This window comes from Drosophila biarmipes, chromosome 3L (genome assembly GCF_025231255.1).
Source record: "Drosophila biarmipes strain raj3 chromosome 3L, RU_DBia_V1.1, whole genome shotgun sequence".
In the NCBI taxonomy this organism is placed as follows: domain Eukaryota; kingdom Metazoa; phylum Arthropoda; class Insecta; order Diptera; family Drosophilidae; genus Drosophila; species Drosophila biarmipes.
The window spans coordinates 15799331-15813237 of record NC_066613.1 but is presented as its reverse complement, the minus strand read 5'-3'; the positions used below and the strand labels follow the sequence as shown (position 1 = coordinate 15813237).

General features: G+C 43.3%; 1 protein-coding gene across 1 annotated transcript; it reads right to left on the bottom strand.

Annotated features, from left to right (window-relative positions):
- Nucleotides 1–4662: 4662 nt before the first annotated feature.
- Nucleotides 4663–8987, bottom strand: LOC108035095 (zinc finger protein with KRAB and SCAN domains 1). The gene is made up of 2 exons (XM_017110516.3): nucleotides 7454–8987; nucleotides 4663–6331 (listed from the first exon to the last, which is right to left on the bottom strand). Exons 1-2 carry the CDS (start codon nucleotides 7884–7886, stop codon nucleotides 4794–4796), a joined length of 1971 nt encoding a protein of 656 aa, XP_016966005.1. The 5' UTR covers nucleotides 7887–8987; the 3' UTR covers nucleotides 4663–4793.
- Nucleotides 8988–13907: the final 4920 nt, after the last annotated feature.

The following is a 13907-nucleotide window of genomic DNA, read 5'->3' as shown; positions in this document are numbered from 1 at the left end:
CGCAGTAACTCTTTTTTGTCAACTATGTATGTCTGGGGCGTGTGTAATGTATAATCGACCAAAATAGGTTTGTATATCTATCGCAACAATATGCACCTATGCAAAAACATAAGATGAGTTCTCATTAGTTTCCTTGGTTTTCTTGGTTTTCGTTGTATAAAGTAGTACATCAATTGGTCTCGTCAAGCAGCACAAAAGTTGCGATAACAATATGCAAAAAACAACTCTACCTGTTAATATATCTGTATATCGATAACTAATAATCGTTATAATCGTTAATCAATTCATCGTTTGCCAGCTAAATCCAAAATCCCTACGGCTCGTTAATAATACGTTATTGCTTATTTTTTTGTTTGCGCCTCTGCCGAGTATCTCGCCCGCTTTTTTGTTCGATTTTTTTCCCGTGTAAACTAAATTGTTTATATTCTTTAATCTGCTATATATATATATAGTGTATAGTGCCATAAATGTTCGGGGTTTCGCCTTACTTATCGCAATAATATAACGAATTCCAAATATTTACTCATAGATACATGCGTTTTAATACTTTTTAGTTACCTTAATGTTCTATTGCTTTCGTTTTGCGTTTTTGTTGCTCTCGTTAATTGCTTTTGCTTTCGATTCACTATGATTATACCATATACAATACAATAGCTGTAAATAAGTATAGCTTTTCCTCCATTATAATATATATTCAAAGTGTTAAGTCTTTCATTTTTTGTTCTCGCTTGCTTATTCTTTGTCAGCTATATATATAATTTTCATGACTTTATTAGTTATGTTCAATTCTTGAATTATTAGTGTTAACGTGCCAAGTCTTTTATATTGTTTGCTCAATTATTTATACATGTGTGGGGGGAGGGGTATGATGTTTTGGTAAACAAATAAATCACGCTCAATGCAAACTATGCAAATTAAATTTTTTCGAATTAAATGCGTGCAAGGACACCACCCCCTTTAGTAATATTTTTTTATTTTTTGCAATTTTCGCGAGGGGTGGTGGGGGGTGGTTTAGACCCCTGGTGTACCACCCCCTTTTTTATTCGCCTGCTTTTTATTACATTTCCCTTTGTTCGCGTCCGCCTAAAGAGCGCTCGTTAAACTGCATTGACACAAAAAGGACAACACAACGCCACACAACACTGTGTTGCCATGGGTGTTTGGTTGTTCAGTTGCTCGGTTGTTCGGTTGTTGGGTTGTTCACTTGGGGGTGGTGTCAGCAACAGATAATGGAAACAATGGATCATGAACCTAATGCTACAAATACTGAATTCAACAATTGCATTTCGCGTTGCGCTGGTTCCATTCATGCGTCTGTACAGGGTAAATGGGTGTATTTAAATGTATATGTGGGTCCTACACTACTAATGTATCAACTTTAACAATTTCCTTGGTTTTAACAATACATCTTGAGATGATCCTGGGGCGCTGAGTGAGTGTGCGTGATTGGAACAACTGAAAAGTTCAATTTGGGCTAAAGCTTTTCCAAATATATTTGGGTATATATGGGGGTATAATTAGTAGTTTCATAGAGAGTTTCTTTTACAAATTTTAAATTATGCCCTCCCTTACTCGCTTCTCTTCTTTTTATAAATCTTTACCACTACTTTTTATTGCTTTTCGATACACGTTATTACTATTAAAAGTTTCTGGAGCTCAATTTGATTTCTCTTGTTTTGCTTCTTCCTTTGAGCAAAATTAACGAATAGTTCTGAAAATTGTTAGTGTGTATTTGGACTATCACAATATTCGAATTGCTTTGGGTTCGTCTTCGTTTCATATTCATCAAAAGTTACTCAGCAACAAAAGCCAGTTGAAATAATAAGGACTCCGAATTGGTTTATAAATAAAAAACATTGTTTCGCTTGTAAAATGTGTGGTTATTTAATATGTACTGTATATTTGTAACTTTATAATTGCTTCTCTCGGTTTTCCATGTTTTCCATTTGTTTTCCGTTTGTTTTTTTTTTTTCGTTTTTACAAGTGTGCTTCGATTGCTAATTGTAAGTAGTTCCAACCTTACAGTATTCTTTAAGACTAATAAATCGATTAACTCGTTAGTTAAGTTAAGTTATTGCTTTACTTTCCATCGCCTTCTATACAATTGTTATACAAAATTTTTAAAATTTAATATTATTGCCGGGCTTCAATTCAATTCAACATTCTCATAATGCAAATTTCATAAATATTCATTACACTTCTCGCTTCGATAAATCATAAACGATACGTAAATAATAGTTGACTATGATCTAGATAACGCTATATATTATATATAATTAATTGTAGTTGTAATTGAAATAATGGTATTTGTAATTTGTCTTGCGGTTTGCAGGGGTTCTTATTTTCTTGTTTGAGTATTTGCTTTGGTACTTTAGCCGATTTAGTCGATTCCGATTGCGATCTCGTATCGATTATTCGATTAATATTATTCCTTAAAAGTGTTGCCATCTCTCTCGTCCGACGCTCCCTCCTCCGAACAACAGTATAAAAATAATTTCGTGATTATACTTACTAGTTTAACTTACGAGTACATGTCTGGAGACTTACCCTAGCTGTATATAATATATGCTTTGTAAATATTACGCAACTACATACGTATTCTAGATGTATATATCCTCTATGCTCATATTCATATTCCCAGATACCCGCTTAGAAACACCAACAACTCTGGCTTGGTTTTTGGGTCATCTAAACTTGGCTACGACTAGGGCTACAAAATGTTCGTTGCACTTCTTTCCCCACTTCCTCTTTGAGATCGGTTGCTGAAGCTGATTTCAGTTGATGATACTATAATGCTGATGTATACGCTATATCCTAATATTTACAGATTTGTGCAGCGAATGAGTTACGGTTTGTGTGTGTGTGAGCTTTTGTGTGAGTATGAAGATGAATGAATGAGTAAATGATTGAATGAATGAATATGAGTTACAGTTACGTAATATAGGGCTAAGTAATATCGTACTAGGTCGGTTAAGTGTCGAAAAAGTGCAAAGTATTATTCACGCATGGACGAAGTGTACTGTTAAATGCTTGAGACTAGATCACACTCGATATTTGTTCTGCTCTGTTCTGCGACTGAGGGGTTCTCTCTATGCGATCGAATACTTGGGGGGATTTTGGGTTCCCCCCGGTTTCTTTGGTCTTATTCGCCGTACTCCTAATTGGGCCTCGAACGGAATGCAATGTTTGTGGATACTAAAAACTGGGAATGGCTTTGGTATTAGGTAAGTGAGTTTTGCTGTTAAACAGCGACTAGATGTTCACTTCTAAGGACTAAATTAAATAATGCTTCACTGGATAGCAGTGCTAATTGACTGAGGAAAAAGATCGCCCAAAAAGTAAGGTTAGGTTTCTCGAACCGCCCTCTGTGACTGCTGCAATGCTCTTCTAGTCATAAATGATCTGATTTCGGAATGAACTAATTGGGGGACTTGACCTATATATAAACGTGATCGTGATGCTTTCTACAGGGGCTAATATGAGGCTTACACAACCAGTTCTCGGGGAGTTTGAGTTGGTCCTCGTTGTTTTCTGGTTTCGATTTGTTAACATTCGCTCTCGAACCGCTCCCACCTGAACCGGTTCGCAACACCCGACTAAATATTGCTTTGCGTTTCGTTTTTTGTTGCCTGCTTGCTTTGTTTTTGTTGCTTTTTGATTAATTTGTATCGTTGTCTTTATATCGAATCTAAAAATTGTTGAGTGCTTAAATGTCGCGTTCGTGTGACTTAGGTTAAAATTGCTTAGTGGCTAGCACTCGTAATTACTGCTTATAGATAGGCTGCCCTTAAGTCCTAATTCGTTGTTTGAGAAACATTGCATTTGCTTTTGTATTCGTTGCATTAATTTTAATCACTTCGTCGTCGTCGTCAACGTTGTCGATTAAAGAGATAGAGATAGAGAGTAGGGAGATATTGTTCGAGTAAGAGTTAGAGTTAGTGTTAGCTAGAGGAGAGTGTTCTTCGAGAGTTAGTTGGAGAGAGTGGGTAGATTAAAACGTTTGTTTCTTTTAGTTTGGTTTAGCTACAGGTTATAGTACACTCTATATATGCATTTAAATATAGTACTCTTATGTGTGTGTGTCTGCTTTTGTTTTTTGTAAGTCGTAAGTCGTAAGATAGATAAGATAGCTGCTAGAATTGCTTAGATTTCTTCAGGTTCTCGGAATGCATGTGGCTTTAGCACCTCATACACAAGGCTCTCTGTGTGTTTGGGGTGTTTGTTTTGTGTTTTTCGTTTTTTTTTTCTGGAATGTGTTGGGTTTTTAGGAATGTTCAACTCACTTAAGTTTAAAAGAAGAACCATTTCGAGTTGGTTAGCATGGGGGTGTTCCCGAAAGCTCTCTTTGCATTCGTAAGTTTCCTTTGCATACTTTTGGAGGCACCTTGGAAAAGAGGAGTTTTCAAATCGCCAGAGAGGTTTCGGGAGCACACCCATTGAGTATTTTGTTGCTTGGCTGCCTAATGCGAATTTCTACAGTCTCTGTGTTACTCTACTACACTTTGCTCTTGGACGTATTGTGATGTATGTATCTTCTATAAAAACGTCTATCGGTTAACCTAGTTGTAAATGGTAACGGTAACTTTAACATTAACGGTAAATTAACTAACCAGCTATGCAGTTACAGCACATCCTTCCTCTTTCGCATGGGCAGTGCCGCAGAAATCTCTTGAGCTTCGGAGCCTTGACCATTGCTTTCTTTATACAGGTTGGTCCTACGAGCCCGATCTTTCCCCTCAGTTTGGGATTTCGAAACTCTAGAGACTTCTGTAGCCCCCACCTGTGTTTCACGCTTACATGGCATACGTGGCTCCTCCGCTGCCCTCGAGCTTGACGCGCTCAAGGAACTCGTGTGGCGGCGACGAGGCCATACTGGCCCCGCTCTCACTGTTGCTATCGTGCATGGACAACGACATGGACATCATCAGCTCCTCCTCGTCCTTCAGGCAGGCCGACTCCAGGTGCTTGTTGAGGTACGACTTCAGGGCGAAGGTCTTGTGGCACCGTTTGCACTCGAAGTTCTTGTCCACCGAATGGGTCTGCATGTGCGCCCGAAGATTGGAACGGTCTGCAAAGGCCTTGCCGCAGTGCGCACACCCATAGGGCTTCTCGCCCGTGTGGGATCTCAGGTGCCCCTGGAGCAGCCAGGGCCGGGAGAACAGCTTGCCGCAGACGCCACAGCTGTGCGACAGCTTGTGGGTGAGCAAGTGCATCGCCAGGGCGGGCATCGAAACATAGGCCTTGCCGCAGGTGTGGCACTTCTTGGCCGACTGCGAGTCCAGCGAGCGATGAGTTTGCTTGTGGCGGGACAGATTACTGGACGTGGCATACTGCTTGCCGCACTCGGAGCAGGTGTACTTCGTCTTCTGCTGGTCGGTAGTGGCCACTCCGCTGGAGGCGGCTGCCGGATCCGCCACATGCTTGCGCTTGGAGCGACCATCGCTCACGAAGAAGGCCTCGTAGGTGTAGGCCACCGTTTTGGCCGACGCTCCGGTTGCGCCGCCACCATGCTCCCCATCCTGGAGGCACTCGCCATCCTGGTTCGTGTTGGTCGTGTTGCTGTTCTCGTTCTGCACCTGGCCGCTGCTGCTCCCGCTGCTGCTGCTGCTCGAGTGGCTGCTGGGACTGCTGGGCATGTGATTGCTGCTGGCACTCGAGGCATTGCTGGCGGGGCGTTGCTCATTTACCACACTGGCCGCTGCTGCAAGTTCGGCAATGGAACTGCTGCGCAGATGCGCATGCGCCTCCAGAGCTGGCAAGTGGGTGTGGTGTGCCTGCTGCTGCTGCTGCGGCTGTTGCTGCTGCAGTGGCAAGTAATGGTGTTGCTGCGGGGCAAGGTGTTGCTGCTGTGCATGGTGGTGTTGCTGTTGCTGCTGCAGCTGGTGAGGCTGCGTGGGCGGGTGGAAGGCCGTGCTGGCGCTCAGATCCAGGATGGCGTGTGCCGCATGCAGGTCCTCCTCCGCCGGAATCCTTCTCCGGTACCCGTGCGCCGGCTTGTCATCCAGTGAGTACGGCCTGTAGATGTCCTTCTTCTTGGGCGGCAGCGACAGTGTGGCCCCCGTGCTGCTGAAGCACTTCCGTTCGCTGGAGGTCTGGCCACTCGAGAGCGGACTGTACCGATCGCCGGCGCCGCTGGGCGAGCACGAGGGTGACGAAGTGGTGGACGAGGGCGGTGTCTGGTAGGCGGCCAGGTGCTGGTCCCCACTTCCATTTCCGGAGGAGGATCTGGCTGCCACCAGGGCTGTGGCCGCGGCACGGATCACGGTTATCTCGCTCTCCATGCGGGGCAGGTACGCGGTGTAGTGCAGCGGCGACAGTTCGCGGGTGTAGCCTGCAAGGGAGGCAGAAAAAAGGGGAAATCATGGGTTAATTGTTATTCGGCCCAGAAAGACTTATAAATCTAAAACTTCTTATAAAAAATATCATACAACACGTTTTCATAAGATAATCCCATTAAAAGTAAAGAGGATAGAAGATTTCCAAAAGTATCACCCCTTAAGTATGCTATACTGTTCTTGTAATAAAAATTATCATATATTACTTTGTTATTAAAATTTGTTTTAAAATTATAGATATATATATACTCATAAGAATTGAGTTAAGTTACCTAAACTTTCTGCACGTGCACCTTTGAAAACTTTGAAATTATAAAAAAAACTTCTGTTTCCTTTTCCTTTATAAGCTGCCAAAACATTTATCCTTTGTCCTTCTTCCCGAGCTTTTTCTTTTCGAGAACTTTAAACAATAGCATTTATTGTAAACTGAAGGGCTGCTGCCGTCACATGGTTCCACTTTATGATTCCTCTGCGCTTAATTTCTATAATCCAAGGACAAACTTTGAAAGGTCAACTTGAATATCATAGGACCACGCCTGAAGTTGTGCTACGATAACCATAGTGGTTTTTACAGGCGGAAAAAATTTATTTTCTAAAAGGATTTTATAAGAAAACTTTGTTGGTGATACCTACAACTTAAAAGATTTTTTATATACAAAAATTAAGTACGAGGTATTGCCAAAGCTTTTTAAGGCTAAATCTTCACTGACATTCACAGAGCCTTCTTTAAGTTTACCTAGAATCCTGGCAAACTATCTATTTAATGTCTAATTTCCACTGAATAATTAATTTCGCAATTGTACGTAAAAGGCTTTGATGGGGCACATATTCTAGCAAAACGAAGGACCCAGATCCGGCGAAACGGTTTAATTTCGCCATTTGCCATTGTTTTCACGCCGAAGGGAAACCGAGTCGGCATTTGCCAACGAGGGTGGCCGTAGCCCTCTGGCCGGAATCGCAAACAATATTGAGTGACAACAAAGGCAATTAAATTGATTCGGAATTGTTTCGCAATCGCACAATGGCCACATCAATGACAGCGATTACGTGCGCCCCCCCTGAATTTTCCGATTTTCCTGCTTTCCCCGCTTTCCCCACTTTCCCGGGGGCGAACTTACCGTTGTAAACATTGCCGGCCACTCGCGTCGCCGCCTCCGGCGAGTGGGGCGGGGGACTTGGAGCCGTGGTGCCCGCCGTGGGTGAACTGGGGCCCCAGCACTTCGATGTCGTCGTCGTCGCCGCCTCCATGTTGCTGCTGCTGCTGTGCGATGTTGCTGCTTCCGAGGATGTGGCTGCTGCTGCTGCTGCGGCTGCTGCATCTGCTGTTGTGCGTTGCTTCTCCAGCTTGATCAGGAATTTATCGCCCACCACATCGATCTCCTCGTCCTCATCCAGCGTGGAGCGTCTGGACTTGAGATGCAGTTCCTCAAGGTCCCGAGAGGAGGTGGCGGCACTCTGATGTTGCTGCTGCTGCTGCTGGCTAGTACTATCCTCCGTCCGATCCAACCAGGGATAGGCCTTCCACTTCTTGGCTATCAGGCAGCGCGGCATCTTCTGGTTTTCCGTGTCTTCCGTCTTAGTTTGAGGTTAGAGTTTTGGAGTTCAGGATCCAGTTAGTAGATCTTAGAGGGCTAAGTGCTGAAGCTAGAGTCGAGTTTCGAGCGAGCAAAGACCGTCTCAGGGGGTATTTTACGTGGCAAAAGCGGAAAGGAAACGTTGCTGTTGTTATCTCGCATGTGAAAATATATATATTGTATATAGAGTTTGGCTCGCCGAAAGATCTGTTAGGGTTTTAGTCGTACAGCTTGTGGTTGTTGGGTCTCAGACCTGGCATCTCTGCTATCCGGCCGTGTGTGTTTTCATGTGTGTGGGTCTGTGGTGTGTGGAGTGTTTCGGTTAAATATTCTTAGTAATTTGCATTTTATTGTAAATTGGTATTGCTTTTTTTTTTGGTTTTTTCGGGGCTTTTAGTTAGGATTCCTCGGGTTTCACAGCCACTTCACACATTTCGGCGCTTGATTCGTTGTCAGACCCGTATCCGTCATTGGGGCTGGAGTTTCTGCTCGTTCTCTCGTGCTTTTTGCGTTTCGTATTTTTTATTTCTGTTGGGCCGGAGTTTTTGCGTTTTTGGCCAGGGCCACCGATTTTTGGTCAGTACCCCCCGTTTCCTGCTCCACGGAACACACACGGACACGTTCGCGTTCAGTTGGCTGGCTGCGTGTGGCTTATCGATTTTTACATTTACATTTGCGTTTACGTTTACGTTTTTGTTTTTAACACGGAATCGGACTCAAAACATAACGGGGGGATATTCTTTATTTTCTGGGGGTATCCTGCTCCTCTCTGGCTTTTCGGCTGGCAATTTTCTCCTCTGTTTTTCCGTGGTTTGGAAACAAAACTTGTTCGATGCTCGAGTCGAAAATAAATGTTTTGTTTTTCGGTAGATTTCAGTTTAAAAAACGGAAAGTTGACAGAGTTGTAGTGGTAGAGTTGTAGGTTTTTTTGCTTGAGAAAGTTAAGTTAAGGTTGACGCGAGTTGAGAATAGTTGAGTTGTTATTGTTGTTGTTGTTGTTGGTAGTGAAAAAATTGATTTAGGAGAAAATATAATATTATATAAGATAGAGAAGAAATGCGAACGAACCGAACGTAAGCAACTCTTGAATGCTTATGAGAGTCGGACGGCCCGAGAGCCTGCTTATAAGGGTGGTCCACCCCCAGAAGAACGGTGGGAACCCGAAACTGGAGCCGACATCGTCTCGCCAGCCGAAGGGAAGAGCGAGAGCGAGTGCGAGAGCGGAACGCCTGAGAGCGGCACAGCCCCTAAAATCCAACCCCCAAGCAAGGAAGCGTAGCTGTTGCTATTGCTGTTGCTTGTCCCGGGGCTACTACACACGTAGGAATATTTAAAAAGGTAAGTTAACTGATGTAACAGAGGGCTATAAAGAGGAAATAAAATTTAAAACTTACCAGGGTTAGTTTTCAGTCCTTAAATATATCATAAAACCCCTTGAACAAGGGGATTTTTTAAACTTTTTTAAAAAATCGCCTGGTGTAGAACCTCCCCAGCGGACAGGCAACAATCAGGAAGTGTTCCATTGCCGAGCATTCCCCGCTGTTGCTATCTCCCAATTTCAAAAATTGTTGCGCCTCTCTCTCTCCATTTCCCCACCCCTCCCACTCCACTGCTTTCTTTGGGGTGGGGAAAGGACCCCAGCCGTACCTGAGAATTGGCTCATGGCTCTTTGGCCCTTTTGGAACTTTTTCGGCTCGGGGCTCGCGGCTCTTGGCTCTTGGCCGCTTCAGGCTCCCATTCGAGGGGTGGATTTCTCGCCCAGAATGTGGCAGTTGTGCCGAGTTAATTGCTGTTGCATTGCATTTGTTGCTTGGCTCTGATTTTGAACAAATTGCCAGCGACGGGGTGGTACAGCGGGTGTACTTCTCGTTCCATAAAAGCATATATATGAAGGGACTGGGGGTGAGGGGATGCAACAGTCGCTGGTCCTTGGGTTCTAACTCAGTTAGTACAAGATAAACAGCACAAACTAACTTCTGTCGCCCTCACTCTGCGGACACGGCCCTCCACTGGCCATGAATAAGTGGTTTTCTTTCCAGATCACAGAGGTCGGATATGAGTGCGGCAACTCAAATCGTTGGATGATTAATTGCAGCTCCCGCCGAGTTCGTTTTGATTGACAGCTGGATGTGTCATATGCCACGCTTCCAGAATGAAATGAACTCGATTTTGGGACGAATACCCAGGGTTTTTGAAACTATGAAAAGGGTCCGGCGTTTTGCAGTCTGACAAATATTTATGTTTGTAAATATGTTACCTTGTGCCTCGATTTCAGCTCGAAATAAATATAATTAATAGAACATACTGAAACATTTGGAAAGATATTACTTAAGAAAATTAATAATTTAAGTATTAAAGAACTTTAAAACATATTTACATTCATAAGCCCTCACATTTTATGTACCTTAATTCAGCAATTTAATTTTAAAAAGTAAGTACCTAAGAAAATCTCCAAGAAGCTGCTGAACAATCTGTTCAAAATGACCCCCTATAAAATCCCCCGAACATCTTGACAAGTAACTTCCTTGCATATACAATCTGTTGGCATTCTCAGTCAGTGCAACACACACACAAAACTAATTAATTAAAGTGGAGCTTCGGTTAGCTGAACGGGGAGCCGGAGCTTTGCATAATCAGACACTTAAATTACAAAGTTCTTAACCTTTTAATTAGCCAGCGACAACAGACAATTTGTCTGCCTCAGACGAGCTTAGCGGCGCTTCTGCAGCCCTTGGTTGCAGCAGTCCTTTTAAAAATTATACTTCTCATTGGAATTTTCATTCGGCTTACTATGGTATCCCCCGGGCCCTGTGTCCAACCCACTTCCTGCTCCCCGGCCCAGCCCAACCATCGAAAAGCCGAAACAGATGCAACCTTTTGTTGTACGGTTTCCTTGTTTAAACTATTTCGAATTTTTTGAGGAAAACCAAGAAGTGCCCAGCGATCTATCTGTCCATCCATCTCGCGCAGTGACAGGCCATAAGGACCTCGACCTCCTCGGGCATTCCTTGGAAATGGACAGCGGTATGTAAATATTAATGTTAAAGTAACGTATAGACCATCTGTGGAATTCGGCTGCACTAATTATAAAAAAAACGAATGGAATTGGACTCGCCCTACGCCCGGCACCTCTAAGGAAGCCCTAAATATGCCCGATCAACCCCACTCGGGTTGCACTGCCAGAAATTTATGTGACTTTATTCAAGGGTATTTAAAAACCCTAAAGAGTATTATATTATTATATTATAGGATTATGTCAACAATTATAAAGATATTAAATCCCTAAATTAAAAAAAAATTTATCATCAGGCCAGTAAAGATTGTATTATATTACAAATTGTAAAAACTAAGACATAATTCTCAATATTCTAAGATTTAAAATAAAGTTATAGTTTACAGATTTAAAAAATATTTTTTTTCCTTAGATTTTGTGATAGCATTAACCTTTCAAAAATAAACCTTTTTTATGTTGTTATAATCATATTTGGTACATAATTTGTAATAATATTTGAAGACCCCATGGTGTATTTTTCTCCATGCATGTCCTTTCTTAAGTTGCTGACGAAACCACTCGCCTGGCACGCGGCTCCCTGCAAATGGTAATCTGCTTTTCCAGCCAACAGACTTGAAGGCGATTCCGTCAAGATGCGCTTTATGCGGCCCACGACGAAATTGTTGCGCTTCGTTAGGCGCGCCCTCCGCCTCCTTGAGGAACCCAGGACCCACTCCTCGTCGAGCACCTCGATCGCTGGCCACGCGCACACTCCACACCCTCTCCGAGTAGACGGAGCACTCCAACCTCGATCCGGAAGGCAGGCTGCAGATGGCGGGGCACTGAGGCGATTCAAGCTCTACAACTCCGTGTGGGCCATATGGCTTTGGCTTTGGCTAGCGAATCGGAACTTGGGCCACGCGTCACGACAGGAAAATGTAGAATAGTTTGTTAGTGGCAGAGGAAAAGCGGCTATACTATGGGTGCTGCCACCGAAATTATGCAGCCGGCAGAGGACGACGGGCGGAATGGGGCGCGCTCACCTGGAACAAGGACAATATGGTTAATGCAGCGACAGCCTTTCCTGTTTCGTGTTTTACGAGCGGTGCGGTGTGTGTGCTAAGTTTGCAGCTATTAGTTTTTGTTTATTCCATGTTCCATACCCTGCGAGGGAGTATTTCAAATGGGCTTAAAGGCTTGCCAGGGTGCCGTTTCCGACACGTTTTCGGGAGATATATGTAGGGTCCATGAGCACAAGTACTTGATCGGTAGTGTCCGCTGTTGCTGACCTACTACCTAGATTATTGGTTATAATATTGCAGGCCTTAATGACATTTTTTTATGGTTCAGGACCTTTGAGGACCTTTTTTTAAAACTCCTAATTAGGTTTATTTGGACTTTCAATTAAGTTTTCTAATGATTTTCGTAGTAGCAACTAACAGCCGATCATTAGGTCATTGTTATCTTCCGAACTGAATAGCTTTGTACAGAACATTTTTACTTTAACACCCTAGATATATATATATTTTTACCTCAATCCACACACGATATTATAAATATATAGAAATATCTTACTTGTAATACCCTTTAAAATACATTTTTAAAAATAAAAAATATAATAGCGGAATAAGTTAATTTGATATAGTACTGTATCCCTAAATCACATCCAGAAGGGTATTGCGTTGGTCAACCCATTAGATACTGCTGAAACCTGTTAGTTTATTTAGTTTTGAGTGGGGGGAGGTGTGTCCGAGAGGACGAAAGGTGCACCGCAGCCCAGTTGCGGGGATTCAGTTGAGCGCGCTTGCGAGCGTGCAAAAAGCAGCAGGAGCAGGAGCAGCCAGGAGCAAGGAAGCGAGGACCAGCAGCCAGGAGCAGGAGCAGGAGCAGGAGCAGGAAATGCTCTACAAGTGCTGCAGCTGGCCCAGCTGTTTTGGGTGTTTCCCCCTTGCTTTTTTCCCGTTGATGGGTGGGTATTACGCCCGGCCCTAAGCCCAATCTAAAATGCACACCCCACTGGCTGCAGTCGCCATTCGGCTTGTCAGCTTGCCAAGGGCTATTTGGCGTTGCCTAGCGAGTTGCCCCGAAACTTTGGCTATAACCGACGCCGCCCCAACCCAGTCCTGCGACCCAACCCTGCTCGAATACCCCTCTATATGGTCGTGACTCGCGCTGTCTCGCTCGCTCCTCGCCTGAAGTGTGACGCTCGCGTGGCACGGAAGTGACGTCGACGGCAGCTGTAGCCGAGCTATAGCCAGAAACTGTTGATCCTTTCCTCCTGCCTCGAAGGAGTATCACCCCTGCCCTTTCCCAACTGGGCACCCAGAGCTAGCCGAGGGCCGAAGGGAAAGGCAAGCCGGCGGCAGCGCTGCGGAGGTAAAAATTCACAAAGGTACAGAGCCCGGGGGAACCAGGTGTCTGGCATGCTCATTCCGTTCTCCATTCAATGATGTATTAAAGTGGAAACAGCACGAGAGTACCAGACTGAGTCTGGGTCTGATTCTGAATTGTGTATTGTGCATGCCCTATAGGAAGGAATATGAAAATATACGGGGAAAGTTGGCTAAGGATCAGAAATCAAGGCTTGTAATATTTAGAATATAAAAAGCGTACTTTATAATATATTCTTTGGTGTAAAAAATATGATTTTTTTTATTATTTATTGATGTTCATAATAAATACCGAAATATTTGTTTATACTCCTTGAGCAGGAATAAATATTTCTGTATCTCTTTTGCCAGTTGATAAAGCTAAATCAACTTTATGGACAAGATTAAAATAATATATGAACGTTTTTGAAAAATAAAAATGGCAAGTAGTAATATTTTCTATCTATGGATACGACCTATTCCTTATACTTATAATCTAAGACATAACTTTTATATATCTTACAAAAGATCTTCGAAAAGATGGACTTAGGAGTATTTTTAAATACTTTAAAGTATTCCAAACCTCAAATATAATTCTTTTCCTTTTGGGTACACTTTATATTTATTTAGGAACAAA